At 36.9% G+C, this 27,656-nt stretch overlaps 3 protein-coding genes and 1 long non-coding RNA gene across 7 annotated transcripts in view; 2 read left to right on the plus strand and 2 right to left on the minus strand.

Annotated features, from left to right (window-relative positions):
- Positions 1 to 16,141, plus strand: part of Jhbp12 (Juvenile hormone binding protein 12) — an 82,862-nt gene extending 66,721 nt beyond the window's left edge. Inside the window, exons 1-6 of one of the 2 annotated variants that reach the window (XM_053760929.1) lie at positions 3,937 to 4,085; positions 12,600 to 12,692; positions 13,248 to 13,395; positions 14,252 to 14,385; positions 15,247 to 15,412; positions 15,881 to 16,141. In XM_053760929.1, the coding sequence (XP_053616904.1) occupies positions 4,025 to 4,085; positions 12,600 to 12,692; positions 13,248 to 13,395; positions 14,252 to 14,385; positions 15,247 to 15,412; positions 15,881 to 16,019 (741 nt within the window). In that variant the 5' untranslated portion in view covers positions 3,937 to 4,024 and the 3' untranslated portion in view covers positions 16,020 to 16,141. Of the gene's footprint in view, positions 1 to 3,936; positions 4,086 to 12,599; positions 12,693 to 13,247; positions 13,396 to 14,251; positions 14,386 to 15,246; positions 15,413 to 15,880 lie in introns of those variants that run through there. The other variant, XM_064436664.1, reaches the window with a different exon arrangement.
- LOC128678991 (uncharacterized) lies at positions 1,200 to 2,523 on the plus strand. Its single transcript, XM_053760919.2, has one exon. It carries the CDS (start codon positions 1,203 to 1,205, stop codon positions 2,487 to 2,489), a length of 1,287 nt encoding a protein of 428 aa, XP_053616894.2. The 5' UTR covers positions 1,200 to 1,202; the 3' UTR covers positions 2,490 to 2,523.
- LOC128679003 (uncharacterized) lies at positions 16,098 to 19,510 on the minus strand. Of its 2 annotated transcripts, XR_008405702.2 has the most exons (4): positions 19,264 to 19,510; positions 18,681 to 18,891; positions 17,199 to 17,268; positions 16,116 to 16,407 (listed from the first exon to the last, which is right to left on the minus strand). It is a non-coding gene; the product is annotated as an uncharacterized LOC128679003 (long non-coding RNA). The 2 variants fall into 2 exon arrangements; XR_008405703.2 differs by lacking the exon at positions 18,681 to 18,891 and having other exon boundaries at positions 16,098 to 16,407; positions 19,264 to 19,500.
- Positions 19,511 to 19,917: 407 nt separating this feature from the next.
- pigs (pickled eggs) overlaps positions 19,918 to 27,656 on the minus strand; it is a 149,051-nt gene continuing 141,312 nt past the window's right edge. For both annotated transcript variants that reach the window (XM_053760900.2, XM_053760899.1), the window contains exons 4-5: positions 26,219 to 26,924; positions 19,918 to 22,607 (exon numbers count right to left, since the gene is read on the minus strand). In XM_053760900.2, coding sequence (XP_053616875.1) covers positions 21,703 to 22,607; positions 26,219 to 26,924 — 1,611 coding nt within the window. In that variant the 3' untranslated portion in view covers positions 19,918 to 21,702. The remainder of the gene's footprint in view (positions 22,608 to 26,218; positions 26,925 to 27,656) is intronic.

Raw genomic sequence — 27,656 nt, forward strand, 5'->3', positions numbered from 1 at the left:
TCATTCAACATTCAGTTTGTCTCGCCAATCTCAGAAAGGTGGACACCCTATGGACGCGACCTCTGCCGCCCGTGACTCGCGATCCAATGAGCTATTGATTTGATATTGACGTTTGTTGACGTTTCTTATGCAGATTATACAGCAACAGCGAGAATCGGGCCCCATTAAAACATTTATCATCGAAATCGTAATAATACACATCCAAATCCTGAGGAATTTGACACTGACGTAAAATCTCCATACAATTCCTGCGCATTGAATTAGTGGGTACTCCGTAAGTACTTACTAAATCCATGTTTCTGCGCTGTTCGTCGACGGATGTCAACGTGACGCAGGACGACGGAGCGCAACGTAACAATGGGGCATGCGGTTGTTAGGGCCCGGCTCCGAGGAACAAATTTATCTGGCATACGCTGATGATGAATTCTGACAATAAAATTACTTTTCAAAATTTCCTATTTCATATTTCGTGAGGGGGTAAAAAACAAAATGCATATTGATTTATTATACCAATTTACCCTGGAATATTTGAAAAGTTTCAAATTATCACAAAAATCGCACTCTGAAATTTTTAAGTTACGTTCCAAAGTGGCGACATCTATCTATACAATACGAACACTACACTAATCGCCTGGCGGCGGTCGTCGGCGACTGTTGCCGCAATGCCGGCTCCACACAATCGGCAAACAGTTCGCCGAATTATGCGGTTGTGACGTACTTTGCTGGTATTTCCTTGTAGCAATAAGCTCACATATAAACAGCACAATAATTGCATCGGCATCTTTCTCGCGAACGTGTGAACAATTCGTAGTTTGTACAAGTGCTATTATTTACCGCAATGAAAAATCAGCAATGTATATACCGAATCTGCCAATTTGGCGAACTATTCGCAGTGTGGTGCCGGCTAACCGACAGTCTTTTATTGTGTGCCGCTCGACGATAGATGTCGCTAGGGTTACGATTTAAATTTAATATTATTTGAAGGTAATATAAAGTACTTGATTCCATTATTTTAGTTACTTTAGTACTTACTTTATTACTTTTATTTTTATTATTATTATTCAGGACAATAAATAATTGTTATACCCATTTTTAGGTTATTTTATCGTGCCGTAGACTATACCTTAGTCGTGTAGTGTAGCGTATATACCTATATATTTATAACCATCAACAGTCGATACTTGAACAAAATAAAAAGGAAAATGATTGACTTGAAAAGTGAATGGAAAAGTAATATTCTTGGAAGAACCTTATTTTTTAGGCATTTGCAAGTAAAAAAAAATACATCACACCTGTCAAATGCCACAGCTGTTTCTATGACAACCATTGTTTACAAACAGTCCAAGATGTCCAACGTAAGCGATAAAATAAATACACAAGCTAATAAAAATGCCACAGTTTCTGCTTCAAACAACAAGTTAACAAAGAACAGAACACCTAGACGTGTGATATCGTCACGAATGCTTCCCTCACATATAGATGGCAGCAAAAGTTGTCCTGCTGGAGTTCTAGACATCGATCGAATATCTAAAACGCTACCTATAGCCAGACCGAAGAAAACTACAAAATCAGATTCAATCATTAAAAAATCTAACAAAGATCTGGATTTCTGCAAGAAATGTGGTGACGCAGTTTCAAAAACGAACAACTCAAAATCTAATACAAAAAGTACCTCATCATCAGGTAAACTTTCAGACACCTCAAGAACTAAGTCTATTATAGCCAATGAAAGACCAACACACGTGGATCAGTATTACAGAAATGAAAATTTTCGTAGATCCTCCGAATCTATACAAGATGTTGAGAACGGTTTTAAGAAAATGTCGCTAGATACTATTAAAGAATTGCCTGAGAGGCGTTCTTCCGAAGCTAGTAAGCTTAAAACAGACAAATCAGAAATTTTCGACGAATATCCCATAGAAGATATAGGGTTTGTTGATACAGAAGATATGGGAAGTGTAAAGAAATTGAAGGAGTTTAGGGATAAAAACTATTTCGAATGCCATTCCGCCAAGTCGAGAATAGAAAACAAGATTAGTGCAATCAGTTTGAAAGACCATAAATGTACATACAGATTCTATTTAAACGATAGATTATTCCCAGTCCCTGTGAGTACCGACCACCAGGACAATATTAGATGTGTTGAATGTCACTTGCCTTTGAATCTGAGAAATTCTGATGATGCAACGCAAGCCAATGGATTTATCCAAGCTAAAATAAGATTAGGACAAGGCGATCCGCAGGACACTGTTATGTTTTTGCCTGTAAAAGACCAACTTATTATTAAAGAGAGAAAGAAAGATGAGAAGAAGGAAGAAGAAGCGTATTATTTTGGCGTGATAAAGTTAGACAAAAATGGAAATTCGATCTTCAATCAAAATTTACCAAGTAATTCATTCGCTTTGAAATATCAAAAGGGCTATAAAGAATATCACCAAAATGAGAAGTACAGACTGGAAAGTGTGGATAGTAATGTAATTGTTATATAACTTTATATGCATTTTTTATAATTAGGCTATGAAATAAAAATATTGATTTTGTAATTTCTTAAATCTTGTAATTTCGCTCCGTTTTCTTGCTGTTTACATTTTTGTTGAAATCAAAAAACAAACATAAAACTAAGTATCCTTGCTTCTCATTAAGCAACATTGGTGTCAAACGCATTCAAATCTATACAAAGCAAACGTGTGATTAAACTGGGATTTCAGTCGATCTAGCCACTTGTGGAAAAAACCTTCACAGACAAATCTATGAATGGATTTGTTGTCTTTTTTAGCCCAGATAGATAGGCGCGTTAAATTCCCGCTCGATTCCAGAATTTTTTAATATCAATATTTTTTTCCAAATCTAAATGAAATTATGAATGGTAGAGATAATAGCACCCATTTTTCGAAGCTGGTTATCCTTTGTCCTATGAGTCTGTAATTTGTCTTCCTTAGTCCTGGTCACAAAGGTCGTTGGTCTGTCCTTTGTTATTTTCAAGGCGAAAAGCTTATTTACCTTTGTTGTAATTCCTTGTGATTGTTTTTGTAAGTAACTTTTATCTGTTGCGGGTAAAGCATGTGAGTTGCTTTCTTAATTCTAGTCAGGAAATTATCTTATTTCTAGTCAGGGTTAAACCTTTATCGCTATGGTGGGCTCTGAGCGTATTCTCGGTTCCTTCCTCAGCCGTTAAGCGTCGGAGCCCAAGTTCCACTACATGTTCGTCTCCACGTCGCACGACCGTCAAGAAATGCTATTTGTCAGACCATTGGTATGCATATCATCCTTGATTGGGATATGGGCCATTTTCAAAAAGTATAATTTCATGCTTTGAAATTTAGATATGAAAACTGCCAGGAATATTTTCTCATCTCAAAGAAAGTTTCGTGATATTTTTAAAACTGTCGGCAACTAAGATTTTAAATATGAGTTTTTACCCTCAATACCAACATTTCAATGCATAGTGTCTGTATCTTTTAATGTTACTGAATCAAATATTTTTTTTATATATCAAAAATTACTCAAAATCGACAAAAATCGATAACATTCATATATCGATACGATTTTCAAGTCAAGCTTTCGTATTTTACTTGTACCTTGAGACAAAAATATTACACAGCTCATCAAAATCAGAAATTGGCAGCTACCCGCAAAATTACCACACAAAACCTCCGACTCATAAACATCTAGACCACAACGGTAACTTAGAGCCATGCCCCATTGCTCAGTCGTGCTCCGTTTCTATAGGTTTCGATATTGACGTACGTTGACGTGTGACGAAACTCCATACAAGGTCTACGTTATTCTGCGTCGATCCGTCAACGGACATCAACGTGGCCGGACGACGGAGCGCAAAGGAGCAATGCCGCACGGCTCATAGGATACAAGATGCAACCATACTTAGAAAGTTCCCGCCAAAATTATACCGATTGCCATCCCTCCCACATAAATATGGTAAGGTGAGTGCGTGACACGCAGATCCATTCTCAAACTCTCTCGAAGCGGTGTGTTACCCGACAGAGCAAGCGAGTGTTGTGTTATCATGTGGGTGTTGTTTGTGTGTCTGTCTGTGCTGCATGCTGGACTTGCTGATAATTCTTTACGTGAGTTTTCATTAGCAAATTTAAATTTATTCAATTTAAGATAATGATGATGATATAAATCACTTATTGACTTAAAAAAGAATACTAAAAAATAAGTCTACCGCTGATTTCCAAAGCGCAGGTGAAGAAGAAGCGGCGCAACAAACTTCACCGCAACATCTTTCCAATTGCCTCGTTCAAATGCCGTTTTGAATCTTGTTTTGCTGTTTTTACTTACGCTAGCACACCGTTTTTAGTTTTCATTATTTGAACTAGCGGCCCAATCCGACTTCACTCGGCTAAAGCCATAATAAACGATACACATAAACCTACCTCAACAATGAAACTATCTATTATTAAGCCAGCATCAAAATCCGTTGAGTGGTTTTAAAGATTTAAGCGTACATAGGTATAGAGCCAGGAAGAGACTTTGTTTCATTCCGGAACCAAGGCTCCCCTGGAGGGCACCCCTGGGGGTGCCATGGGAACTTTAATGGTACCCCTAGTTTAATTAGTGCAGTGCTCTTGAATGTAATAATCTATATTACCTAGTAATATAATATGATTTTATCTATAGTATATGTCTAATGTGAAGCTAACGTGACCTAATGATTATATTATGTACTGAATTACATTCTGCCTATTTTTATAAGCTGTAATTTAAGTTACAAAATGGATGTCGCTATGTTCCTATGTCTATAATCTTGTAACTCAATTTTGAAGCAGATATCTTCAACCGATTGAGCTGAAATTTTGTACACATTTAGTTTGAATACCAATGCGTTATTATGATAAGCATGACCATCGGGTCATGCTTATCATAATAACTCGTTTTTGGGTGCACCATCAGGTGCACCCAAAAACGTCTCCAGACATGCAATAATATCTTTCTGACAACAGTAAAAGTTGACAACAATAAAATATGAAATTTAAAAAAAAATCTTGTGTTATTGTGACGTCACCGATCATATCACGCCAAAAAGGGTAAAGGCTTTATGCGAAGGTCCTTTGAGACCATAACGAGATGTATTTCAGAGTGTTGTTGTGATGAAACTATCATGTGACACAGTTTCGCGTCCTTCTGCAACTAGTTGCTTGCGACAGGTTACCGTGTGTTTGTCAATATGAATATTGGGCCATTTCGCCGAGACTTTCGGAGCGATACGTCCCATAGCTAAACTGAAAAGAAAAACATGCCATGGATTACTGACTGTATATTTCGGTTGCATTGGGGGCTGTGTTGCAGCGCATAACGCGAAACTACACGACCGATTTGTTAGCATATGTAATGATTTGGTATAAAGGTACCTTATATGCGGGGTTAACTTCTAATTTATACATATATTCTATTGTCACTTCTTCTTCTTGTAGTGCCTTTTCATTACTGGAGGTTGGCCGTCAGTTCTCCCTGTCCATCGCCAGGCGAAACAGGTGTTCCACTCTGTTGATTCCAGTCAACTACCTTATGTTTCTCAGCCATGATTTTTTACGTCTACCAAGCACGACTTTTGCATTCTATTTTGCCCATGATAACACATTGAAGCAGCTGATTCGTGCCGCAAACCATACTATTATTGTTACATATTAAGTAGTTTTCGAAATATCATGATGAGTGTTTTTCGCTTTTATATTCTTATATATATCTTTCTTATATATTAAAACAATGTCCTCTGTCGCGTCTTTCAAGAACTACTGCACGAATTTACATGCGGTGTTCACCTATATATAATGTGATTCCTGAGGAAGGTTTCTATGTATAATTAATTAAGTTTTTAACCGGGAAAAGTCGGGATGGGCGGCTAGTAGATTAATATATCAGTCAAAACAAAATATATAATATCAAGTATCGATTGCAATTTCCGTTGCCAAATCGGACGTCCACCATACAATAGTCGTGTCAAGGCGCGGTGACCGCAAGGGGGCCTACTCTACTACAGCCATACTGCTATTACGACCAACGCAGCTGCGGGCAACTGTAATCAAGCTAACTCCTCAACTCAATGGGGCATAAAAATAAAAATAAGTCCAAATGTAAAATGTCACATTTTTTTTGTATATCAAAAACTTTTACCATGTTACCTGTTTCCGTAGTTATTCGAAACATACCCCGAAAAAAACCGGTAACAGTTGGAACATTTTATGATTAACAAATCCCGGAAATTTATTACCCAACAGCCACTTGAGGCAATGTGACAAATAATACAGTTTAATATACTATAATGATTAACTTCATCTAAAATGGCTTCAAAGTGCGCAAGTATTATATATATAGTATCCCGGCTTCGCTTGGGTAAAGACATAATAAATTACACCTAAACCTTCCACACGAATCACACTATCGATTGGTGAAAACCTAACAAAAGTCCGTCTAGTAGTTTTCGAATTTATCGCGTTCGTACAGACAGACGCGACATCGGACTTATTTTTGTAATATCCAAGGATGTTCTAATTGATCGCCTGGGCTACAAATACATATTTTTGTTTCGAGTTCACTTTTCAAGTTCCCACAACAACCTCATAGTAATGTCCCGGCGTAACAATGCATAATTATGTTACAATGGCTGCAGTATGCAGCTTGCGTACACCCCATTGACCTTCGGTACATTGCGGCAAAGTTATTGACCAGTCTGTAATGTGTCTAATGTTATTGAATTAACTGCTATATCCATCCAGCCAATGTTTTCGGCCGGTTTTTTATTACCTAATCCAAAATTCTTTATGAAGCTTAGGATGGCTTCACTTAATGACGTAAAAAAAATACTTAAAACTAACTCTACTGCCGACTTCCAAAGTGCATGTCAATTTTCGCATTTCTCCTTTATAATATTAGTGTGGATTACATTGCAACTAATAAGTAGTTTGACGAATGTCAGCATCACGTTCTTGTCCCTTACGGGGTAGGTTCCCTCAGAGCCAAGATTTGCGAAAATCGCAGACCACGTTTTGCACTATGGCCAGTTTATTGGTTGAGTGTGGTTGACATTCGGTTTGGGTGTTTTATAGTGTTAAAAATACCATGTAAAATGATATACGTGCTGTTTTTAATTTTATCTTAATTAAATATAACTTATTACAGTAGCTATGTGAATAGAGTCTTATAATCTCAAACCAGTATTTGTGCGAATTACATAACACCACTTTCTCTGGTGCAGTGGTTCCGAAGTATTGTAGCTAAATATCAAGGTTAACACACAGCAGAACATTTATTGTGAAAGAAAAAAAAATATTGGTTGACAGAAGCTAGTTAGGTTAATGTTTTCAGGCTAAAACGTATTACTGAACCAAAATAGGAAGTGAAAGATTAATTTTAAATTATATTATTTACTGATGCCCTTGGCAAATAAGGAACATTTTTTACTGGATTAATTAACGCAGGCGGATGTAAAATGCCCTTAAAATGGCAAGTTATTACATGTAGGTCACATACCAACAAAACAACATTTGTCCTAGGACAAATATAAAACAGTAGTCCAATAATTATTTAACCTATTGCACATATTTAGCATTTGCCCTCGGCTTCGCCCGCGTTAATTTTCCGAGATGAAAGGTACCCTATGCCCTTATCCATAAAATTACAAGAAGATTGGTTGAGTAGATAGAGCTTGAAGAGGTAACAAACTTACTTTCGCATTTACAAATTCAAAATTCAAATTCAAATCATTTATTCAGGAATTAGACTTTCACAGACACTTTTTCTCGTCAATTTTTATATTAAGTAGTTATATACATATAATAGATAAACATCCAAGACCCGGGCTAATCAGAAAAAGGTCATTTTCCATCATGACCCGACCAGGGAACCAAGGACCTCTCTTTCAAAGGCAAGCACTTTACCACTGCGCCACCGAGGTCGACAAACTTAATCGCACAAATAAACCCGCTATTGGCAAGATCTGGATAAGAATGGTCTGGGACACAGAAGGTTGGCACAGACGGAAGGTGGTATATACCCAGCAATGGGTTCCAGACAACTGCAGATGACAGATAAACGAGGTCTTTCTTTGGCAACTATTGGCTCTGGCTGCCTCGTAAGAGATAAAGACGTGATTCTATAACGCCAATAGAGTCTACAGTTCATCGTCTGCCCCATGACCCTTCCTGCATTTAGCTGCAATTAGTTGCACAACCGTTGCGTATGGCAGCGCAACATCACTTCCCGTTTGATAATCATTACCTCATCTAAGGTTTATGTATGTATTTATCGAATGTTACTGAGACAAGCGTGAAGGTGTCAAGCGTAGCAAGCAGCCTCTGGACTCGTCACTTAATAGCTCAGAAGGAAGCTTAAGTCTAAGAAACGAGAACTTTTTTTTTTAACTGGTGCAATTCACAAGCCTTAGTTTAAAATCACTGGAGACTCCTGATTTAAAGGATCTTTCTCTTTAGTGGCGCAGTGGTAAAGTTCTTGCCACTGAACCGAGAGGTCCCGGGTTCGATCCCCGGTCGGATCATGATGGAAAATGATTTTTTTCTGATTGGCCCGGGTCTTGGATGTTTATTTATATATGTACCTATTTATAAAATATAGTATCGTTGAGTTAGTATCCCATAACACAAGTCTCGAACTTACTTTGGGGCTAGCTCAATCTGTGTGATTTGTCCTAATATATTTATTTATTTTCTAGTCATATTTTTTATTTATTTCTTACAAACATGTCGGGTCAACAAAATTTCAAAAAGAGTATCTCTCTCATCTTCGTAATTGTGTTTTTATTAAGCTTGTGGGTCAAATAGGTTAGGTACTATGATAATTACAACACCACCATAACCTGATTTTCATAAAGCAGGCTCCAGGCAAATGATGCGAACGACAGGAAACACTGGTAAAATGACCTGATGTTGCACCCAGGATCGGCTCCCAACGAAGGAACCCCTCAGCAGTTTACTGCACGGGCATGACTAATAGTCACGTTGAATGCAACGAGACCCCTCTGACGCTTGTTTTTTTGTAATTAAACTTGTTTTTCACTTCAGATGTGTTCAAAGTGTTTACTAAATCTGACACTACGTAAATTTCCATCGGACCTTGAAGCTTAATTGATGAAATGAATATTTTTTGATGAAGACTGCTAAATATAAGTTAAGTAATTATGCAAAAATCTTCCAGTAAACCTGTATTCAGTACAAGGTCGCCAGGTCGTTGATCGCTGTCGTCACAGAAACACTTACAAAACAACATTATAATATTTATGATTTGCCGTTCAGTTCCGCAATTGCTTTCTTGTCCAACAGTCGATTGCAGAGTTTCTTCATACATGTTTCATTTTGTTGGACATCTTGCTGTAGTTGCAAGGTCAATCGATTCGTGTGCCATGGTGTCACATGACAGGCAAATGTATTGAAGTTAATATAATTGCTTATTATATTAAAGCTTACCTGTTGAACCAATCTTCTTGATTTTCGTTGTAGTGGCGTGTGGTTCCGCCTTAGAATAGGACCACTCCGTATCTTCCCGTAAATATCGCACGGGGCGACTGAGGGACTCACAGCCTAGGCAGCTGATATATCATTCCCAAGGAAAGTTAACGTCCAGGCGTTCGGTTGTAAAATCACAGCCGAGTCTTTATAATTTTAAGGCTATTCTTTACGATGACTCCGGGCTTCTCAGTGTCACAGCCCCGAACGACGCGCGAAGATGAGAGAGATAATATTTTTGAAATTTCCTACCCGACATGTTTGTAAGAAATGAAAGAAATAAATAAAAAACTATGACTAGAAAATAAAGAGAAAGATCCTTTAAATCAGGAGTCTCTAGTGACTTTAAACTAAGGCTTGTGAATTGCACCAGTTAACTCCTCAACAATAAGAACTTAAATCAGAATTTAAATTTATATAAAAATCATCTCAGGTATTTACTCATTATAATTTGAACAATTTTTTTAACGATAAACTTAGACAACAATTTAGTTAATTTAGTTACTTTTATTATATTCAATTTTGTTTTGTGGGACGATAGCATGCTCTCCATTTCAATTTGCACACCCGTGGACGGTGAAACATGTAGAATTAATTTTTTCTTTTAACACCAAATTATAATAATCCAGTTTTTTTCAAATAAATAATCTTTGTTTTTATAACCTACGTGCCTTGGCGTTTCTCTGTGCAAGTTCAACTCAACGTCAAAATCAAATTTACATTTATATAAAAAATTAAACGAAGTAAATAGTGTAAACACTAGAAATAAGCACAAACTTTGTATGAACAGATTCAGGCTTAAAAAGGTTCGGCGGTCTTTCGTGGGTCAAAGTGTAAAATTATTCAATAAACTCCCTGCAGAGGCTATTAATCTGCCAATGAAAAAATTTAAAACTTATGTTAAGAAAAATTGAATGGATAAAGCGTATTACACAATTAACGCCTATTTGACTGATAAAAACGCTTGGATCCTCCCGACAACTTTGCCACTCCACACATGATCTCCTATTTTTTATTTTACTGTTTTTTATTATTTTATTCATAATTTTTATTTTTCTTACAATCATAACCTGTTTTGATATACCTTTTGACTATGTACATTTCATCACATCGGCATTTCTTCTCAGCAGTGGTCGTTCCGAAATGCCAGTAGTTTGTAGCTTGTCAGAAATAACTATAAATAAATATATATAAATATAAAAATTGACGAGAAAAAGTGCCTGTGAAGGTCTAATTTCTGAATAAATGATTTGAATTCGAAATTGACAGGTGTACACTTATTGTAAGACCGTATAACCGTAATTCTCATCGGAGTAAAAGTGGCATTAGAATCATGTTCTTATATCTGTGTTAGAACCACGTAATTCTACGTAACCGTACGTAATTCATTGAGGCATTCGGGCGGCGTGACTGACGGACGGACAATGCTTTATGTAATTCCACTTTTCTAAATACCCAATCGCATTCTTTGTTATGTGTGTGGCCTATAGACACCTATAGATTTGAATAAATGGCTTAAGACCGGTCCGATTTGAACGAAATAGGTTTTAAAAAAAAACAATGCCATTTCCACTACTCTGTGGTGGCTATAATGTACAAATATTTTTTTTGTTGATTTAGAGAAAGTTAAAATTTGACCTTGATTATTAGGTATTTTTTAGGGAAAACGATTTGCACTAAATTATATTTATAATGACAAATCGCTTTGATTTTGGTGTAAATCGTTTCAGCGTACTATAGGTATTCCAGTAGTTTGTAGATTGCTTTAAAACCGTGAAGTTTATAATGATACAAATTTAATTTCGCCTAAGTTTTAATTACAAAATAATGATTTTCGGGTACAAATTGTCCCAACGTCAACTAAAATCCATCTTGGAGATTTGTGAAAATAGGAAATCCTTACTTACCTTGTTCATAATAGTGTCATTAACTTATAAAAAATAAAAAAAATATGATTTAGGGATACAAAACAGTTTTCTCTTTTTGTATGGGCGAATGGCCGGGAGAAGTTCTTCCTCAGGTAACAGAGAAATAATAATTCAATTAGCCTAGTATTTCGTGTTTTAACTTAAAAATGCCTTTATTTTGTATCATGTTTTGCTTGAAATTATACCGAGTTGGTTATTTACTACGCGAGTACCTATTTATCTAATATTATTGTAATGTTTGCGGTGTAATAACTAGATTAATTATGTTTTGAACTACATACTGGCTGGCTACTTCTTCATAGTCGTATTCCTCATGGCTGAGGGTCGTGGTCATTACGTGGAATGAAACACACGCAACAACTTTCTTGGCATTATCAATGGAGTGGTTTGCCATTGCCTTCTCCATTTCACACACAAGTTAATAAGAATCAACCAGTGTGCAGGTTTCCTCACGATGTTTTCCTTCGCCGGAAGCAAGTGGTGGTCGATGAAAACTACTATATATGAGTCAGATTTGTATACAAACTCATATCGCACGAGTAGGATTCGAACCTGGTACCTTTTGATCCACAGGCGGGCGTCTTAGCCATTACACCACCACCGCTTCACTTCGGCTACTATGTTGATTATTATTGTAAGGTTTTATCTGGTGGCGAAATATATATATATATATATATATATATATATATATATATATATATATATATATATATATATATATATATATATATATATATATATATATATATATATATATATATATATATATATATATATATAATGAGCCAGCTCCGTCTGGGCATATTGTTAAATAAAACCAAAAGCCAATCAAGGGGAATGGCTATAAACAGGAGATTTTTGTCATGGGCTAGCTGTTTGTCATTATTCTAATATTAAAAATGCGAAAGTAAGATTGTTCGTTTGTCACCTCTTCACGCTCTATCTACTCAACCAATCTTCTTGAAATTTTGCATACATGTAGTTTGAATTATGGGGAAGGACATAGTACCGTCGTTGTTCGTCACTGCCGCAGCCGAAAGCCGAATGCCGAGCTGCTGCCGAAAGCTAATAATCTTAATGTGAATAAGTCCATTATATGGCTAACGTGGATTTAGACTTTTGCAACTCTTGGCTTGGCTCTGTATAGCCTATAAAAGATAAAAACATGATAATGTGCATCTTGGTGTTCCAGCGGACAGTTTCCGGCGATGCGGACAGACAGACAAGAAGCTGAACGACTGCCTCAAGGCGGCTGTGCCCGACGCTCTCAGGAAGATGAGGGAAGGTGAGATGAGATTTTACTATCAGTTTTCTTATCGTAATTCACGGATATCAAAGGAAGTCAGAAAACCGAGTTTAGTGTCAACGAAATAATGCTTTAGGTGTGATTGCTAAGTGGGTAAAATTTAACTTTGATTACAAACAAACAACAAAACATCTGGTCAAATGAAACTATAAGCTTATGAGAAAAGTTTTTATTTTTACCCGCTGTTTTATCATGTAAATTTTATTCATTATTATTAACACAAAACAGATTACAATCCAATTTTAATTTTAAACGTAACAAGCATTAGTTATTACTGTTCGAAATTACGATCATAAGGATGTGTCCCTAAAAGCTTAGCAATCAAAATCAAATAATTTATTCAGAAATTAGGCCTTCACAGTCAGTTTATCACGTCATATTCTAAATCAAATAATATTTACCAAACTATTAAGAAGTATTTCGCAACGACCACTACTGAGAAGAAAGGCCGAAAGAAAGTCATTTAAACAGTGTATATTATAATCAACTAATTAGAGAACAGTTTCAATTCTCCACCTGTCGCCCCCCTTGCAGGCATCCCGTCTCTGGGCGTGCCTCCCATGGAGCCGTTGCACGTGGCCGGCATCAACATCTCGTCCGGCGCCGGTCCGGTCGTCATCTCCCAGAACTACCGGAACATCAAACTGCACGGACTCACAGATTCTCTGCTCACTACTTACAAGTAAGTCAAGCGGTGCAAAAATACTATAGTACTGAGATGCAACAGTCATAATTCTTATCGATTTGAATGATTCTTGTAAGGAATCTCGTGGTTTAAGCCCATAAATAAAACGAATTGCTTGTTTCTGTAATACAATTTCAACTGCATTACCCCATATTTATAATCCGTAAGACATTATCCTATGAAAGTAGCAGTTCAATGTTTTTATACTGTCTGATCCTTCCCACTGCAAAAGCTACCGAAACTCAATTGTGGTTTCTCCTAAATGTCATGCGCGCATATGGCTTTCGCGCATGTGTCTTTGCGCGCGAAAATAAAATTTCTTTGCGCGCAAATGTCCTCCGCGCATGTTTTTCGCGCAAGTGTCCTGATACGGGTTTCTCCCCGCAAAACCATCGCCCATCTCATACTCGCCTATCATGAGCACCCAAACACCTGTACTCGTTGAAGCCATCAAAATGGCTCGGTTCAGGCAAGTAAATATTTAGTATCCAATAGGGGCATTTGTTAATATGGAATGCGTAAGGTTTAATAGACAGACAACCCAGGATAAAACGATCTGGCATCCAAGAAGGAGGATGGCCAAGAAATAATAGGCCCTGGCGAGGAAGAAGAAGATTACTTTACTTACATAGTAATAGGTATACTAACAAAATGTGAGTATTGAGGGGCTAGTGCGGGTTTGCATTAAATTTCTCACCATCGAATCGATTCGCAGTGAGACGCAGCTAACCAATCACAGTGCACCATTGTGACGCAACGACAACCACACCGCGATGTTATTGGTTCGCCGCGTCTCACTTCGGATCGATTCGATAGTGAGAAGTGAAATTCATTGTTCGTTCATTCATTCCAGGGCCGACCTGAAGCGCTACCGGCTTCGCACGGACTCCATAACGCCGAAGATGGAGTTCATTGGTGATTACGTCATGAAGGGAAGGATCTTGGTGTTGCCGATACAGGGAAAAGGGATCGCCAACATTACCATGGGTAAAATAGTTACTGGTGATATGAAAAATTGGTACTAGTGGCGCCATCTAGGGATGAGTAGACGAACTAAACTATAATAAGAAAATTCATATCATTGTTTGGTAATTTCGTTTGAAAAACTTTGTAAGTTTACTAAAAAAAAAATTGTTGCAGATTGTAAAGAACTTTTGTTATCCTGACATTGTTTCAGTTACAATCTGTATTATGACGAACTCGGTGGCGCAACGGTAAAGTGCTTGACTTTGAACCGAGAGGTCCCGGGTTCGATGTTGGAAAATGATCTTTTTCTGATTGGCTCGGGTCTTGGATGTTTATATACATATATAACTTTGGGGCTAGCTCAATCTGTGTAATATGTTTATTTATTTATTATGACCAGGGTGATTTATTAAGTTGTTCATTTGTAAAGTCCGCGCAAAGTTTGAAATAAGCCATTTCAGGCGAAATGACTTGAAATGTATAGGAGAAGGGACCCAAAATGTGCTCGCTTGATGTCGTCAGGGATTTGACAACCAAGGATGCTGCAAATCATGCAAAGTGGAAAAGAAAAAACAGGAAAGAATATCTTGGGTTTCAATACTTAATGGCTGAGGGACCAATCAACGCTCAGATGAGAGAGTTTTAGCAAAATATATGTAACTAGATGTTTCTCGGAACTTCGCTCCCGTGACAATTTTGAGATAAAATATAGCCTATAGCAATCTGGGATAAAGTACCTTTCTAATGGTGAAAGAATTTATGAAATCGGATCAGTAGTTTCGGAGATTATCCGCCTCAAACATAAAATTTCACAAACGTCTTTATAATAATTGTATAGATTTCATAATTACATATAATATTTAACATTAAATATAATTCCAGTGAACCTAGTAGTAAAACACGACCTGATCTTCGAGCCGGTAACGCGCGACGGACAGATCTACATGCACATGAAGGATTACAGGGTGAAGTTTATCCCGGAGCGGGTCATTCTGCACTTCTCTAACTTGTTCAATGGGGACAAGCGACTAGGGGATCAGATGAACTTGTAAGTATTATAATTAGATGGTACGGCCTACAACGAAACATAACGTGTCACGTGTTATATTTCGTGGTAGGCCACGAAACATAACACGTAACACGTTACTAGCGTCCAAATGCTGTCTTTTTTTTCTCATATCGTGTACGCAACTTGTAAAAAAAGAGAACGTATGGAATGAGTTTTATATGTTTTAGGTAACCCCCTAGCAATGTAAGTACCTTAACCTTAAGCTATATGGGAAACAAATTGAGCAGGCAATTTTATTACATAGATATTCTTTGGTATATTCACAAAACTAGACAAGTCACAATAACACACATGCTCAATATAGGTACCTTCCATAACTGTGTATTACAAAAAAATCGCTTCGAATGAAGCTGTTCACATAATTATGATCGAACTTCACTTAGAAGTTCGTTTGATCTTCAAGTATTTGATTTAAAATGAGATCTAATTTCGACCTACTTGTTTCAGATTCCTCAACGAGAATTCCGAGCTGGTCTTCAACGAATTGAAGGAATCCTACGAGAAGAGCTTGAGCTCCGTATTCCAGGACGTCACAAACAAAATATTCGACAAAGTTCCCATGAACAAAATTTTCCCCGAAAAATGAACACGCTGTGATAAACTGCAACATTCCATTTCGGTGCTATTTTAAATGTGAATACAAATAATTATAAGTAGATTATTTATTGAAATTGCTTTAATTAATTAAGAATACATAATTTTGCTAAATTACAACAGTTTTATTGTAATTGACATTCAAAATGGACACTACGTCATCTAACGTCGAGTAGTGGGACTAAAAGTTTAATAGTATACCAAATTGTTATCGCCTTTGCCTTGACGGTGCGGGGGTCGTGTGATGATATTGTGCGCCCTGTCTTTCATCGGTATTTCTATGTCAGTATCATCGTCAGCTTGCCTGTTGTAGTTTTCGAGCGTCATTCGTGCATTACTCAGGCATGCGGTTTTGCAGAAAGCCTCATTGATTATTATCACTGAAAGTGTGTGAAATAGTTTTTAACAGGGGCCCGATACTAACGCAATCGAAGTTCATCATAAATTTTCTCCAATGAAAATGTTTTAAGCAAATTCACCAATGAAAATGTCCGATCGATTGATGCTTTCGATCAAATATTTTCCACGGTGATTTTTTTGTGAACGCAGAGATAAGTTCTAGACCTTCAGAAATAAATGAAGAAAATTGACAAAGTGAACGTGGAAAGCAAGAAAATCGGGTCTCTGATGATGTAATGCTAGAATTACACTATCAATCTCATGCGAATGTGAGATTTGTATCTTCTAATTAAAGAGGAAAACTAGCAACCTTTACATGAGTCGAATGAAGGAAATTTTCGCCGATTTTTTAGAACTTGCTGAAACCGTCAGCACTATTAGTGGGCACTACATATACTACACACATTCTGCGAATCCACATGGGATCGATGTGAATTGCTGATTTTTGATGAGAACTTTGGAAAACCTGCAATCTATACTGCGATTCGACAGTATCATGATCGATATTTTTCATTTGAGTTTATTTAACAATTTAACAACACCGAGAAATGACGTAGGAAAGTAAGTAGATACAAAGTGCCGCATCATGAAACATAAAATACGTAGCACGACATTGCGTCCACACGCTATCTCTTTTTACACGATGCGTACACGACATGGGAAAAACACACAGTATGTGGACGTAAGTAATATGCTGCGTATGTATATTTCGTGGTAGGCCTTCTGCAAAATAGAAATAAATATTATGTTTAGAGTTTGTAAAACCACTAACATATTCCAACAAGAAGGACGTAAATGATCAAGCCCAGGACTATGCCCTCTAGTTCCATGATGTAATGTTTCTGAAAAGAAAATAGCAAAGTACACAGCTACTGTATTTCGGTTTGTTCCCATTGGGTTACACCGCGATGTGTAACACTAATACACATCGGGAGAAAAAATATTGTTGTGTAGCAGTGTTACACCTATGTGTAACACTGTTACACAACGGGATTTTTTAGGAAGATAGTTGCAATCAATGAGTCTTCCTCCGAATGAGTAATACTGTTACTCAGGTAGCACTCTGTGTTCCCGTTCAGTAATATAATTACGAAGATTAAAATAAATCGGTTGTAAGAAATAAAGATTTGTATTGTATATAACAATATTAGAACAACTGATGAAAAAAACATTATGAATGTACCATACCTACGTAAATAGGCATATTTATCTAAAAATGTCTACTATAAATGAATTTAAGAGAATTTTATTGAATTATTACTGATCGGAATACAGAGTGCCATTGATTAAAAATATCACTCATCGGGCGCAAGATAGTTGCAATGTGTAACACTGCTACACAACGGATTTTTTTCTTCCGATGTGTAACAGTGTTACAATAACATATCGCGATGTGACACATTGGGAAGTAATCTTTATTTCTATTAGGGGTCGGCCATTTGGCCGTCATTCCAATACGCCCTTGGCCAAAACGCTCTCACATCAAAAGTTTTTTAATAACAACTAACTTTTGCCCCCGCTGTTTGGCAATTTCGATGTGAGATATATGTGATCCTCTCACTCTAATATGAGTGTATTCCCGGTTGCTTCTTCAGCCGTTTAGCGTTGGCCCATGGTCCGCTTTCATACATTTTCGGCTCCAATTTAGTCGTCGGCATCCCTAGTTGGCAGACATCACCGACGCCAATTTGTCCATGCATGGGTAACATAATTACTCGAATAGTTTTCACATGTGGTAGGCGGTCATCAAATCAGAGCATTTAAATTTTAAGGGTTTTTTTTTTATGCAAAAGCATCCGAGAACACGAAACAAGGAGAAAGGGATATATTAGTATCATTTAAGTATCATCTCAGCCATGTGAAGTTCACTGCTGTACATAGACCTTTCACGAAGACCTTTGCAATTGAAAGCAGCTAGCGTCCAGCGTCTTCCGGCGACTTTGACGATATCGTCAGACCACCCGGTTGGTGGATATCTTTCGCTTCGCTTGCCTTGTATTTAAGTATATCTTGATATAAATAATACACTCCAAAAAATATAATAAACCGCCCTAGCTAATTTTAATTCAATAGCCTTTATCCCAATGTTGGGCAAAGGCATCCCTTCCATTCCTCCAAGCAGTTTGATCTTCGGCGATGCTGCCAAGACCTTGATAAGTTCGATAAAGGGTGGCCGTTCCAGCGCATCCTCAGTAGACCCACCCGTCTTTTATTGTTGGGTTGGGACACTAATCCGTAGCCTATTAGGACATACCTTTATCGCAATGACAACCTTCTTGAAATTACAAGCTGTCTGCAGATCACTATCTTCACATAATATAATATGCTGAAGGTAACTACGAGAAACAATATACTGTTGAAGTTTTTCGAAAAGTAGTCTGCTATAGTTGGCAGACTATACCCGCTTTTCGTGTTTCGGCAAGCCATGATTCGTTTTCCCTTCAAAATGTTTCATTCTGAAGAACCTGATGATAAATTAACTGGATATAGGCGTGTCTCGCGCCCTAGGATAGGACCACGGCACATCTTCCCATCGAACGAGGCGAGCTTGGGAAAGGCTTCACCTACAGTCAACAGCGTTCGTACAGTGTTGGCGTTAGGCAGCTGGCTGGTCGTATTGTTCAGAACAGGAATGGAAAATCGACTCTAAACAAATATCCATCCATCTGGAAACCTTAAAAATTCCAGTGCAAGGCGGTCACAATAAAATCTAATTTCAAACAAACTGTTCAATTCTAGACAGGTTTCTAAGAGTGAAATTTGTCAGGATCGTGGCAAGTGGAAATCCCTAGTTTCTGCCTATGAGGAAAGGGCGTTATGTCGGTTTCTGGACATACCTGGTGTTAGATCAGGGCCGCCCTCAGGGCGCCTCTCACGAAAGCGGCCAACACAAAAAGGAGGAATATAAATATTGCTGTGTGCCAATAGTCCTCCACACAGGACACAACCGTCATTCTCTGGTAAACTCCGAATTGTTATTTCTTCATCGGTGATTTGGATTTAGTGATTTTGATTGTATAACAGCGGCTAGGCTTATCAAAAAAGAAAGATGTGACGCTTCACGTCTATCAAACGCTATGTATCTTGACAGATTAAGGATTTATTTATCCTATTTCTATGACGTGTATAATAAAAAAAAAAGCTCAATGCGGTGTGTTTATGTCTGGATGTATATCATCATTTAAAAAAAAAAGTTGTTACAGTTTTTACTTTTACAATCTCATTTCTACCAATAATCTCGTGTGGCCTGCGAGTTTCAAGTATACAAATAAAAAAATTGATAGAACAGAAAATCTTCCTAAGAATATTATTTACCATTAGGATACTTAAACCTTGATCCATTATTTATTATCTGTTATTACATATTAACCGTGAAAAGACGTCCTTGATACGATAATAGGAATAAACTTATCGCTGGCTGGTAAAAAAATAATATTCCAAACACCTTTCGCAATTTTGTAGTATCTAGGTTAAAAAAAAAAAAACAACAATAAAAGTCTCAAGTTTTATTCAGTGAAATAATTTCTATGGCATAGTCACTGGTAACGTCGTGTGGAGTATAACTAAGGGCTTCCTCAGCTAGCTTATAAGGTACTGTTTCTTATGAGCCACTTTTTTTTTTTTAATCTTTCGACGGACACTGCGAGACGCAACATTAGTAAAGTGTACAGCAATGGAAAAATTACTTTAACGAAATAAAAAAAAGTACACATTTTTTCAATAATTCGATATCATCATCATTTGAAGTATTGTAAACAAATTTTAAACAGTATTTTATAAGCGGTAGAAAAAAATAGCAAAGCTATTTAACAAAAATATAGTGAATAATTATTAATTTTTTTAGCAATGATAACTAGCATTTTCACCACGTTTTATCAATAATAGCGTAGCAATAAAAATTATATTGTTGTCACTATTATCGTTAGCATTAATATTACAAAAACCATTATTTGTATAATTATAATTATACATAACATTATAAGTTAGCGGGCAGAGCATCACACTATTGCTTGCTTAATCATTTGTGTAATGTAAATTTAAGTAATTTCGCAATATTAAAGTTATGCATAAATTTTTTTTCGTATATCATAGATAAAACTTACTGTAGACATGAATAAGATGACTGATTTTAAGTGAACCTTTCTATTACCACTTCAATCATTAAATTTAACTTATCATTAAATTATACATAATTATGAATGAAGTAGTAGATGTTAAATGTTCACTAAATATGTGATAGGACGGCTAATCCGATAAAACCGTTAGTGAAAAAATATTTTTTTTTTTAATTTTCAATTTATCACTGGTATACTAATTGAGGTATAATGATGGATGTACTCGTTATCGTGTCATATGCAATAACTTATCTGTATCTTACCTAGATTTTTAGTTAAATATGCAATATTTCCAAAAAGTTTAACTACAATATTATGCTCCATCCCGTCACAACCTACATTCTCAAAAAACAAATGAGATTACAGTAAAAAAAAATTAATTGCCAAAATCCCAGCTACAAAATATCAATGGAATGATATATTTTTAAATGCAAATATGCCGAATGCCTATTCATTGTGTTAATTTTATTAAAATAGAACTAATTCTTCACCGGGATATAAATCTTATGTAACTAAATAATTATAACCTAAAAAATAAATTTCGTCATACCAATACATTTGGGTACTTAAATAAATTGTCTTGTTATAAAACAAAAATTAAATCTACATAACTAGGTGATAAAATAACCTAGTAAATTAACTTTTTCAAGTCTTTATTAGACCAACTTAAAATTTAATAAAAAACCTTCACTTCTTCTAGCACCATCATTTAGCCGACTTGTATAGCTTGTTACAAATGACACAACCTTACATCCATTTCCCGAAAATATCAATTTCTTATCAAAATTTAAATGGATAAAAAGTTGATGATTGTTAGTTTTTTATCTAAATTAGTATGACTACACTAAGTTAGATTGTTAACGATGATTCAATAAAATGTATTAGAATCACCTTCCAAGAAAGAAGATATTACCATCAAAAGTGCTAAGTCGTCTACATTTCTAGATACGATGATTTATTTCAAAATTATCAACATTAAAGACAGTATCAAATCTCCTCATTCCTAAAATTCTCAAAACCTTTTAATCCTTATTGCCAATTGGAACCTTCACAATCACTCACAATATTTGTGTCACTTTTCGAGCCTTCTTGTTGTGATCACAAAAATGTTGATTCTTTGGATCACTTTTTGCTTGATTCCTCGCTGCTTCTGGACCCCTGTCATTGGAACTGAGAAGTCGAGGTGGATCTCCTGCAGCCGATGGATACGGGAGCTGGTATCCTTGATGCTCCATTCCTTGGATCCTTCCTCGGAGCTGCCAACTGCCGAGTACTGGTAGACCTCTCTAGTTTACCATCAGACATCACCCAGGCTGAAGTAAAGTCAGCGTAGTCTGAATCCTTTGAGCTTGTTCGAGATAGAGAGTCTTCGCCCTTTGAATAGGTTCTGATTATTTCTTTCATTTTTTCTAAGACAGTTGCGTCATCTTTAGCTGTTTCTGCTGATCGTAATATCTGTTCCAGTAGAGGGCTCAACGGTTTATTGTTCGGTGGTGACCGTAAGGTGGCGCTACTGGCTCTTAGTGGAGAATTCCTTTTAAATGCTTCAGATTGCGCTACTTTTGGCCTAGCTTTGGGCGATTTATTTGGATTATCGAAAGTATCAGTTCCAATTGTTGGTCTGGCTTTTGATTTAGGTTGGTTTGGAGCAGATCTCCCTCCCCACGTATTCCTTGATGTAGGTGGAAGTTTAGGTGCTAATTTAGGTGATGTCTGAACTGGGTTAGGCGTGTGTTTGGGGCTTGGAGTGTTTCCACGGCTAGGAGTCCTAGCTCTTACTGGGGAATGAGGGATTCTGCTTGCTTGTCGTCCCTTTATTGTTTTCGTGGGTGAATCTATCATGTCTCTGGAAGGTCTCAGACTTTTGCTAGGGGAATTATTACTCTCAGTGACTACTACCCGTTCGGGACTACCTCTGTTGGACTTGTCCTCAAAGGAGCCGTGTTTCTTGGCTCCATAGAATGTGTCTGAGAAGTCAGTCTTCCTGAGTCCCGTGGTGAGGCTCACGTAGTCGTCGACTCGGTCGTTCCTCTCCATGTGACAGCCATCATCCTGATCGAGACGCTCTGGAATCAAGAAATAGATAATGAATTAGATACCATATACTAGTAAAGTTATCTTCAGCATCTGTTCCTGTAAGTATATACTCAAAATAGGTCGATGACTTTCAAATATTCGCCAGTTCGCAACATAAACAATTGATGGTCACTGGCCATTTACATATGACTGTATGGCATGCAAGCTTATTACGCATACCAAATGCGTCGTGATAAGCTGCCTCAAAGATATATTGAGATCAGAATTCATCATTAGGAATGTTTTCCATTTTACTCTACTCTCCGCCATAGATTTTACCTCCCTATACGACACGAGCTCTGACTTGCATTTTCTTACATCTATGAATGCCCTTCTTGGCCAAACATTTAAAAAGGCGGACTTAAAGTCAATTACGTTTTCTATCAGTCTACCAACAGTTTACATTCTACCTCCTAAATTCAAAATGCCAGCGAAAGATTGGAAATTGTATATCCTATCTTACTAATATTATAAATGCGAAAGTTTGTGAGGATGTATGTGTGTTTGTTTCTCTTTCATTGACATTTGATACACGGGTAGAATATAACCTGGAATAACACATAGAGTACTTTTTACCCCGAAATTCCCACGAAGCGAAGTCCCGGGGCACAGAAAGTTTACAAAAAAAATCTGCTATTAAAATGGCTTGACCACCAAGAAGGCATTCCTTTCATCATACCAACGCCTGATAGTCACGCCTGATCTCAATGTGGCTGTCAATACTGTTACCCCATCTGTCCTTGACCACGTCAGCTGATCACATGCTCACGTGGGCAGATCTGATTGTGTCATATCAGAGAATGCGGTTGAGATAACAATAAACATTGTCTGATTATGTATCCATTAGAGGTGTTAATATAGTAGCAAAGTTCTATCATGAAACATATAAATTCGTAGCAAGTTACAGTCCACATGGTGTCTGTTTTTCCTATATCGTGTACGCAACTGTGGTGTCCCACTGCTGGGCAAAGGCTTCCTCCTCTTCGCGATCCATCCCTGTCCATTGCGTAACTCCTCTAACCCTAATTCTGTATCTCAACTATACATGTTTATATATAGAAAATAAAGTAATAGGTAAACTAACAAAATAGAATTTACAGATAATAATATAATTATACAAAACGACAAGCAACTAAGTAAAAAAACAATTTACATCAAATTATAACCAGAATACAATTATGATAATTTGTGAACCATTTATGAAATCAGTCGCGGGATATTATTATATTATTATGTTGAGCGGCGCTGTCCTTTTTTGGTGCGATATTAAATTAAATGATTTTAGTTCTGCCGACTTCTTCCTGGTGAATTGCGATTTTGCCATAAAAGGTTTGAGACACAGACAAGATCTATAGATTTATTAGTTTAGAATTAAGTTTGTTATTGATACATAATACGGTATTTATGTGCAAGATTTAATGAATAGAATGTCAATTCGAAGTACTTGGATTTGTTTAATGTATACGATATTTATACATAAGTATATATTTATTATAAAGGAGGAATTCAATGGCGCAGTGGTTATCACGATCGGCCTGTGATAGTGGCGGCTAAGACACAATGGTCAGTCATTAGATGGGTGACCAAAATTATCTTCAGCTCCTACGTGTTTCGGAAGGCATATAAAGCCGTTGGTCTCGGTTGTATTTACAGTCGTTAAAACCCGCCAATCCGCAATGGGCCCACGTGGTGGGTCATGGCCCAAACTCCTTATTCATCCATAAGGAAGACCAGTGCCTCAGCAGTGGGGACATTTAAATGGCTGTTGATGATCTGATGGTTTTAGATAAAAATACCTTTCGGTATAAAATCAAATCCCACTTTAACTTTTTATAATCGAAAGATATAGGTTCTTCAGTTTCTCTGGTCAATGATCTGATTACTAAAAATGCCGAAGATCCTGCGTAGTGGAGAAGAATGATAAGGTAAACGGATTCTGGGCTTCGACGTTGATAAGAACGCGGCGCGAAACTGAGAAAGAAACCAGGAAAACGCTCAGATGAGAAAGTTTAAGAGATTTAAGCTTTAATCATAAAATATATATATTTAGATACTAGGGTATCATGAGTACTGTAAAGGTTTGTTTGCACATTCCTGCATGCAGTTCTCGGTCAACACGAGTCTTGTATGGTCTGTTTATTAAACTTGCAGAATGTCAAGCAACTCGCTTTGTTTGATATTTACTTGGAAACGTGAATAATATAACAAATATTTAGCGAGGAATATAGAAATAAAACACGCGAATGTATATAAATTCACACAAATGTTAGTATTAAGATGGCGCTCTCTGTTCATTAATGCCGCCCACTCTTTATTTTTTTACGGTAGAAAAACTGAGCTGAGAGACTTGGTGTTTTTTACAGCATGTTTTTGAATGTAATTAATTTATTTCAATAACGGAAACTAAAAAATACCACAGGAAATTATGCTATACAAGTCGAAGGATTTTATTGGCTAATAAACAAAATGTAGTCCCAATTTACGACATAGATTTTGGTTATAGTTTTTTAAGTAAACCGTGGCAACTGTGTCCAATAGAAAACCTTCCTTATAAAATCAATTTTCCAGTGCAGCATATCTGATAAAACAAATACGAATATTTACACAGGGAATTGAATCCACGAACCAGATGGCAGTTGATAACCACTATATGCCAAAGAAGTCGTCTAAGTAATAGACGAAACTACAACGTCAGAAACAAATGACAGTTACCGGTCATAACAAACATCAAGGTGTATGGTCTGTGTCAACTCTTGTAAAAGCGTTGCAAACGGGCCATTCCATAGAATCGGGATGGCCACCGTTACAAAATGGTCGCTGAAAATGCGGTGCAAATATAACGCTGTAGCGAGAACAAATGATCCTACATATTCAGAAGATATCGCAAGACACCCTTGCTCTCGTAGATTCTAAAACTTAGACATGGCTTAGCTTCTTCAAATCCGAACTTCTATACTAATATTATACATGCAATAGTCTATCTTTCTGTCACGCTGTCGTGGCGAAACAGCTGAGCTGATTTGGATAAAATTTGGTTGTGACATGATGTATTATAATGACCCAAAGTCAAACATTGGGGCGAAGTCAACAGCTAGTAAAAATCCCTTGAAATTGTCTTAAAAGTTTCATTCTCTCTAAACTTAGACCACACAAGAAGCGACAATAGTCTTTCGCATTGCATACTTGCATATATTATCATTTCAGCCGACAATATTGAGCAAACCCGAAAGTACTCACTATTACCAATTGTTCGATCAACGAAACAAGCGGACATTTCGAAATATTTAATAACTGCAAAGATGATATCGACAGATTCGCATATAAGTATAACAGTAAATCGTCTGATTACAACACGATAAAATTGTGTTTATTTGAACTTTCAATTGTGTACACAAAAAAGGCGTTTGCCTAATTACAAAGACTATGTTTTAAATTCTATACATGCCATATTATCTTAAGTACCTACATTATTATTACGAAAATGTAATAATTTGCTTAAAAAAATCCGGACTCAAGAATAAATTATTTTTTTAGAACATAATATCAATATACGTACGTAGGTATATCTATCGCTAAATAATATTTTCTAAATTTCACTTACCGTTGTACTCAGCGTCCTCAACAGAATTCTGGCTGTGGAGCGAATATCTGTTCGTGGTCTTCGTCGAAGGCGACCCTTGGGTGGACCCTGCCACTACGCCCAAACTCCTGTATCCTTCATCCGAAACCTCTGAGCCATTATCAGAGGCACTTTCCGCTTGTGGCGCGGGCGAAACAGGCCTGGGACTCTTGTTTCGACCCAGAGGATTAGGAACTAAGTGATTTGACGTCACGATTTTTGTCCTTCTATCTGGAGACGAAGATTTTCTGTCAGGACTTGGGCCTAGGTGTTTCCTACTTGGTGACGATGCTCTGTCTAAGTCTCCAAGGTATGGGAGACTGGTGGGTTGCTCTGTTAGTCTTGTGTTAGAAGAGTAATGATGTGGTCTTGGATCTTCATTGTAAAGTCTGTTAGGTCTTATATCATCATTGTATACTCTGTTATCATAGACTTTTGGGGAATATTGAAGAGACATGGGTTCGTAGCTCTTGGATTCTTTCGTGAAGGGTAAGGAGGTGGGTCCTGGGTCTCTTTCGTAAGTAACGGTGGCGCCGGCAAGGGATTTGTTCGTGTTCGGGCGGGCGAGGCGAGCTGAGAGTGTGGTCCTGTGCTGGGCCCTGCAACGGCAGGGGTCGTGTTTGTCCAGATAGTGGGCGAGGGTATCCCAACCCCCTCCAACGCGGACCATCACGTGCGAGCGGAGGATCTGAAATTAAATAAGTGACAGATAAGAATCACTTACAGGTTTTTTATAAGTTGTTCGCGCCGATTAAATAAAATGGCGAAATTTGCGTTTTTGTGCTCAGGTTAAATTTGCATTGAATGGTGTAACGATTATTATCTAGTAAGTTGTATCTTGAAAAAATAATAATTTCCAGAACAAGCGTGCGAGCCTGTGTGAATTGAATCGTATCGGTTTAAATTCGGTAAAATTGGTAAAGTTCGTATTCAGACACTATGGTGATCTCGATGTTAGGTCGTATATCGTACATATAGATACTTTAAACTAATTTGTATCTATTATAAACAATATAATTACCATGTTTCCGTTTGAATGTATTTTTTTAATTTTCTTAATTATATACTGCATAATGCGTAAGTTATAATTATGTTTCATTTTAATGAGTTCAAATAATTTTGATTTACACCAATATGTAGAAATCCCATTGTTTCAAGAACTTTAGCTATAATTGTAAATAAAATAAATAAACATATTAATATTGACTTCACTCACTGAACCTAACGAACCGGTGCATTTGCACCGGTTCGTCAAAAAATTGTTTAACTATTGTGTCTCGATTCACGCGATGATCGAGTTTAAAAAGATAAAAATAATGCAAATAAATACTATTTCTGTCAACATCCTGCGTCTGACAACAGAAATAGCACCAGCTTTCAGCTATATCCCGTTGGGACGAAATTCCTTCACGTCTAAATA

The sequence above is a fragment of the Plodia interpunctella genome, chromosome 21 (genome assembly GCF_027563975.2).
Source record: "Plodia interpunctella isolate USDA-ARS_2022_Savannah chromosome 21, ilPloInte3.2, whole genome shotgun sequence".
Taxonomy (NCBI): Eukaryota; Metazoa; Arthropoda; class Insecta; order Lepidoptera; family Pyralidae; genus Plodia; species Plodia interpunctella.